The 7,037-nt window shown below is 39.6% G+C and overlaps 1 protein-coding gene across 1 annotated transcript; it reads left to right on the forward strand.

Annotated features, from left to right (window-relative positions):
- The first annotated feature begins 68 nt into the window (after nt 1-68).
- Nucleotides 69-6,974, forward strand: CNEP1R1 (CTD nuclear envelope phosphatase 1 regulatory subunit 1). Its single transcript, XM_054840388.1, has 6 exons — nt 69-180; nt 2,410-2,481; nt 4,719-4,792; nt 5,134-5,243; nt 5,368-5,422; nt 5,680-6,974. The coding sequence occupies exons 1-6, from the start codon at nt 156-158 to the stop codon at nt 5,719-5,721; spliced, it is 378 nt and encodes a 125-aa protein (XP_054696363.1). The 5' UTR covers nt 69-155; the 3' UTR covers nt 5,722-6,974.
- The last annotated feature ends 63 nt before the right edge of the window (nt 6,975-7,037 follow it).

Consider the following 7,037-nt stretch of genomic DNA (forward strand, 5'->3'; position numbering starts at 1 on the left):
CGCTTACTGAGAGGGGCGCGGTAGGTGGGGGCTGGCCAGTAGGGCGCGGTGTTGTTGCGGGGGCGGGGTCGGTCAGTGTGTGGGGCGGGCTGGGCGGCGGGCGGCCGGTGGCTGTGGGGGGCACGGCCGGCGCTCGCTGCCTCCGCCCGCCCGCCATGAACTCCCTGGACCAGGCTGAGGGTGAGTGTGGCGGCCCGGAGCGAGCCCGGAGCCGCTTCTTCGGCGTGCCGGGAGCTTCCGGCTCCGTGCCGTGGCTGCCCGAGCGCGCCGCCTCGTCCCTCTGGAGCGGGCCCCACCGCGGCGCTGCCCTGAGGGGGGCGAAGCGGCCCCAGGAGGCCTCGGCTCCCTCTCCGCTGCGCTCCCGGGGCCGGCGCTCCTCCTCGGCCCAGACAGGCGAGCTGGGGCGGGGTCTCTGGGGCCACCTCCGCGTCCTGCGGCTCGGGGGCTGGCGGCTGCTGCTGCTCTCCGTCCGCCCCACTGAGGCGGAGCGCGGGGCCCGCAGGGAAGGCCTGTACTGAGGGGCTCCGTGTGCGGCCCGTCAGCCGCCTTCCTCCCCCGGGGAGGAGGGAGCTGCCCTGTGGGCTTTCCCTTTCAGTGCCCCTTCTCGACATGGCTTCTCGACTTGAGCTTATTAAAATCTGCTGGTGCTGCCGTAACTATTTCCCCGCTCATGGTTTTTACGTGAAATGCATTTCTTACGGCTGTGAGTCCCACCTAGCACACTAGGCATTACACTATGCCAAGGCTCCTCTTGCATTTGAAGAACGTGACCTCAATAGCCCTCTCTTGTCTGAGAACGTTGATGGTTTGGGTTACAAGTTCTTTGAAGTGACAATTTGCAGGATGTCAGAACCCTGAAAGGCGTTTTTAGGGTCCAAAAAGAAGACTGGTAGAGATTTTTAAAATGCACCAGTGCCTCAGACTTAGTAGGTGTTTTGTAGCGTATCTTAGAGGTAGATGTGTCAACAAAAAATGATAGTCCAGCGTTGTCGCAGCTTTGTTGCTATGTCTGTGCAAACTAGGAATCTAAGAAGTGTGCCTTGCTAGTTACAGCTGCCAGGTACCAAAGTGATAAACTCAGAGAAGGTTCTTAGAATGTGGATATCCAAAAATAAGTTAAAACTCTAAGTTCCTGTTTTCTGAAAGTTTTTTTCCCCTATTCTTTAACACTGTCTACATTGTATGACTGTTTTCTTGAGAACTTTGTTATCAATAGCTTGATTTTATGCCTACAGGGTGCTGTTTCTCAAATAGCAGGTTTTCATGTGATGCCTCATATTCCTCATCTCACATCAGTGACTAGTTGTAGGGGTTTGTGCTAGTCAGGGAACAGTTAATTAGCTTTAATTGCTGGCAGTGGTTTAGCTTCCCCAGAAGGGAGGTGGAGGACAGGCCGTAACTACTGGGCTGTTGGCAGTAATTAAGACTAGTTAGCTGTTCTGTGGCTGAAGTCAAGATGCTGTAATCTTCCCCCATGAATTCACCTGCAAACCACTTGGGAGCAAATTTACAGTTTGGAAAACTGCATTAGTAATGATCATAATACGTACATTTCTTCTAATCTTATTCTCTAATTGCTTTATTATGGTAAATAATTCAGCAATAGTTGCAAGCTGCTAATAAAAACTCCAAGCAGAATTCTAGCTTTGACTAGGATGTTGTCAACTATTGACCTTGTTAAACAGAAGCTTAAATCTAACAGACTTCAGGTGAAACAGCTCCTTGTAGACAAATATTAGGTGGCTAAGATTTTTTTTTAAACAAATTAGGAGCGTGAACTGAAATGGTGCTTGGCATTTAACAGCAATTTCAATGGAAAGACCATGGAAGAATGATGGCAATAAGAAGAAAGATCTATATAAAGAAAGAATTAAAATAAGATCATTGGGCTAGTGTTTGCTGTGGATTTTTACATATATCATGGCACTAAAAGTTTCTATAAAGTCATGAAAGTCATGCTGCTACAAATAATCCCTTGAACAGCTGGCAAATGGCCAACTTTTTTTTTAATTACTATTATATGGATAATAGAACTTAATAGTTTCCTGACGTAGTCAATACTTCAAAATGTGATAATTTTTTCCGTGTGGAGGGGCTATTTAAGCTATTCTAAATCTAGACTTTAAAGAGATCTGAAATACTCTGATTTCTCAACTATATTGATTTTCTTTTTCCGTAAGTGGGAATGTTTCTTGCATTTAGTGTAACTCCATCATTGTACTTTTTAGCTAAAGTTGTGTGAAACTACTACTGTGCTTTTATTGCATCTAAATGATCATTGCATTGGTTTTCTCTGCCTGTTTAAGAAATGGGTGCGCACAGGGGAAAAGTGAACTCCTTTTGTCTTTTACATTAAAATTTGACTAAATAGATGAAGATCTAATTGTGCTTGATATACATCCTCCCCAGATCTCAAAGCTTTTGAAAGAAGACTTACTGAATATATTGCATGTTTGCAACCAGCTACAGGACGTTGGAGAAGTAAGTTTGATGTTCTAAGGGATAAATAGGATTCTCTCTTTCAAGCTTCTTTGATTTACGAGTGTGTATCTTTGATTTATGTTTGCCCAAACAAAAATCTGTGCTTAAACTCTCTTTAAAATTTCTGTGGCATACATTCAAGTGCTTTGCAACAAGAGAATACAAGATAGCAAAATAATACTTTAGCCAGAGTTAGAAAAATGGGGTCGAGATTGAATTGGCTCAAGGTTGAATTATTCTGGAAATAGTTGGGACAATAAGTTGTATTTGCTTTTGTTTTGGTTTGTTGTTGGTTTTTTGGTTTGTTGTTGGTTTTTTGGGGGTTTTGTTTGGTTTTTTGAAAGCTTGGACTTTCCAAACAGCCACTATAGTTACTTGAACTAAATATGACTGAGATAGACCCTATAAAATTGAAAGTGAAAAAGCTACAGCAGTGTGCTGTAAGGGCAGAATATATCCTCATCTCTGTTCTAACAGGAAAGTTTGAAGGAGGGAGGAAGGCAAAAAATACCACAGATATGCTGCCAGCTTTGGGAGTAGCAGTCCACAGTGGAAACAGACTGCTTTTTTGTTGTGAGATTCTGCTGAAGTTTCCATACTCAAAGAATACAGACACTTGTTCAGAACATATAAAATAGCATCTTTTCTCCTGAGAGGCCAAGAGGTTAATTTCAAATGAAGGAACTGGAGGAATGACTACTTGAAAAACAAAAACAACAAAAAAAACCACCAACCCCAAAACACAACCAACCAAACACCACTTCCAGCCCCCAAACTTCTTTGTTTTAGAGCAATTGGGAGGGAAGCAGATATTTGTAAGTAGATTTGCCTAGCTTGTGCTCACCTAGTGTAGGAATGCATTTGGCTTCCAGAATTGCTATTTACTATCAGATATAATTAAAAAAAAAAGGAAACTTCTAAGCATATTTAAATAAGATATTTAATATTGTGTTCACTAGCTAACTTTTTTTTCCTAACTGCTTGTTTTCCTAGTTTTGTAATTCACATAAGAGGGACTTTTTACTTCAATTATAATGGGGTATTTAACTCAATGTTAACTTTTCCTCCTGTTAACCTGGAAATAAAATATTTATATAGAGAAAAAGCTCTATGCTTTCAATAGATCTTTTCCATCTTTCTTTTGAAAACATAACTTGTTAGGGTTACTTTTAAATTTTGTAACATCGATAAGGAATGTGCAACTCAATAGTAAATTATAGCAGTCTTACAAACCTGAAAGTAGTATTTCATGAATATCTGGGGTTTGTTTTCACATTCTTTCCTATGATCCTAAAGGCTGGTAACTCTGGGTCTTCTCTTTTTTGTGTTGGGTTTTTTGTTTTCCTTTTTATTTCCCCTCCCTCATGGTAAAAGACTTTATTTGCATCCAGAACTTCAGGCTCCACAGAAAACACTCAGAACTGCCAAATGTCCAATGAAAGCTGCAAGGCTTTATGGGTGTGCAATAACATATGAGCTTTCTCTACCTTTATATTTGTTCTGTTTTCTTTTTCCATCCACCCCTGTTCTCCAACCCTTTGTAGTCTCTCAAAATCAGTCTAGTATCTTGTGTTAATTGAATATGTATCTAGCATTATCCATTTATAGTGAATTGATTATTCTTCCTAAGCCATTCTGGAGGTGTAGAGGTTTTTGTTAATCTTCATGTGCTAATGCTAACATGCCTTCTGACTCCTGTTTAAATTTTGTGGGTATTTTTTTCTCTGTGTCAGCTTTCCTTGCTTGTAATTGCATTGTATTGGGATGGGGAGCATAACACAACTTAAATGTGCCACTGAAACTGCTGGTGCTAATGCCTCAGGCGTTTCTTAGGCAGAAGAGCTAGTGAGATGGAAGCTGTAGTTCTGCTCTGCAATTTAATGGTGCTGCATTTCTGTTGCCCAAGCATTTGGTACAACTCTTACTCCAGTCTTCCAACTCATATTTTTGCTAACTGTGTTATTAGAAACTTTGATTTCTTCAAAGCACCAGGATGTTTTTACTTGACAGAATTTAGATTTTGGTACCTATTTGTCCTGTCCAGGAAACTTGTACAGAATCTTTATGGTTTCACATAATAGCAGTTTCTTTGCCTACTTTAATTTCTACCTTCCAGGTAGAAGCTTTTCCTCCTTCAGAAGCGAGAGAAATAAATGCTTAAGGGCTGCTGATGAAAATAAATGCTTTTTAATAGGAGTGGGCATACTGTTTATCACTCTCGTTCTTTTCTTTATCAGTGATTCTGATAGTGGTATCAGTCTGCACAGCAACTGGTGCTTGGAACTGGTTAATAGACCCGGAGACACAAAAGGTAAAGATTATGCTAATCCCACGTGTAGTCTATTTCATAGCTTGGTGTTGCAGTCAAATGGTACAGTATCTTGAAAACTGAAAGGCTAAAGGTGGTTCTCCCATGAAACTGGGACATCAGTTTTAGTTAAGCTCTCAAGCCATCTGGAATTGCTGTGGAATAAGTCCTGGGACAATGCTTACCAAAATGGTACACCTTGAATGCTTATCTGAATAATTGTTCACAAGTACTTAGAAATGGCTAGGAGAAGGGTTTTTTTGTTTTGTTTTAAGTGAACTAGGCAGCAACTTTCTGTATGTTTTAGAAAGTATGTAATGGGACTAATCTGATTTCTTTCCTAGGTGTCGTTTTTCACGTCACTTTGGAATCACCCATTTTTCACAATTAGCTGTATTACCCTAATAGGCTTGTTCTTTGCTGGAATACATAAAAGAGTGGTGGCACCATCAATGTATCCTTTGATTGTGTTGGTCAGGTTAAAAGTGTTGTAGTTACTGCTGTTACTGAAGCCTTTTTCAGTTCTTTCTTACTCTGTGTACAAGTGTTAGCTGATTTCCTTGACAGAATCCACACAGTATAGCAGCCCGATGTCGAACTGTTTTGGCAGAGTATAATATGTCCTGTGATGATGTAAGTGTCAGTGGTTCATTGCCTAAACCTTGTTTTTAAAAAAATGTAAATAATTTGAAAAGGCACACAGGTGGGGTTTTTTTCTGAACAGCACTTGTATACACCTTAACAAATTCTGTGCATCTGTAAAACTGGAATGTAGAATACTTAGTATTGTTCTGTGTGTCGTTTTAAACTTAGCCTGTAAAATAGAACTTGAAGTGCAATTGTTGGGCTCAACTTTCAGGGTCTAACTTTTTTTTTTTTCTGTCTTGCAGACTGGAAAATTAATTTTGAAACCTAGGCCTCATGTTCAATAAGGGCTGTCTTCCTTCAGTTTTTTCCACTGCCATGGAAACCAAAAATGACCTTTTTTAAGGTAGTATGACAGCAAAAAACACAAACAGGACTGGTTGTCACTGCCTGGGAGTGAAAGTCTTACACAGTTGACAGTGAAAGTGTGCAATATTACTTTCTTGAATATTTATCCAAATTCTTTGTTATCATATTATCAGTGCTTTTGCTACTTCTGATTACCTCTTTTTCAGTATTAGTGTCACTTTTTTACTTCAGCTAGAACAGAACATACAGGTGAAGTATGTTAATCGGCTATGAAGTTGAACTTGAAAATCAAACCTCATTTGTGTTATGTGTCTTTGTAAGCTATTGTAAATAGCAGATCAATGCCAATGTTCAGGAAAAGAAGTAATATTTGCTGTATGGATTTTTTTTTTTGTTCTTATGAACAGTATTGAAAGGAACACTTACCATTCCCATGATGTTTTATTAGCACACTTACTCATTACAGCTGTCCTTGTCTCCTGGTCACTCTTTTTGGAAGTGGTTCAAAGGCTTGCAGAAAGACTGTCTGTCTGTGCTGGAGAAAACTGGTCTTACTGTTTAAGAACTTTGCAACTATATCAAGGATCACATTTGTCAAGTTGTGTATATATATATAGTGCACTGGCCACTTTCATTGTGGTCATATGTAGCTCCTTGTTTGATCTGCTTCACAACACTGCTATTTTAAGATTTTAATATTTTAAAAATTGTCTTAAATATGCTTGTATCTTCCCGATTGTAAGGTTGTACTGTATCTTAAGTCCACATGATCATTCTGAGTGGATTTTTACGCTGTGATAGTCTGAATATGAAACTAGTATTGCAAATGTATAAATTCAGATTTGGTGAAGAAAATATAAAGAGTGCCACAATAAAATAACAAAATTTGTTATTCAGAGTGTTAAAAACAAGGCGTGGATGTTATATGTGTAAAGTGTAACTTTCAAATAGCTAAAATTGTAAAGAGTTTTAAGAGTTTAAGTTGTTCAAGGTGCCTTTTTAATTGTTTCAAACTCTTTTAATTGACTAAAACTGCAAAGCTGTTGCAACTTCCGTAACGCCTACTACAAGGTAGACTGGCTTTTAAAGCAGCCTGTTGATGTACCTATCAGTTGAGACATTAACAATTGTCTCCTGTAATTTTTCCAGGAAGTCTTCTGCCCATCCATTATTTTTAATTGCTGTATATTTTGTAGGTAAATGTGTATAAAATAAATTCTTTGTATAAACAGATGTTATCTTCTTTTGTACTGTGCAAATACAGAGCTCAAACGAACACAGAAGAACTTCAGAA

The sequence above is a fragment of the Grus americana genome, chromosome 13 (genome assembly GCF_028858705.1).
Source record: "Grus americana isolate bGruAme1 chromosome 13, bGruAme1.mat, whole genome shotgun sequence".
In the NCBI taxonomy this organism is placed as follows: domain Eukaryota; kingdom Metazoa; phylum Chordata; class Aves; order Gruiformes; family Gruidae; genus Grus; species Grus americana.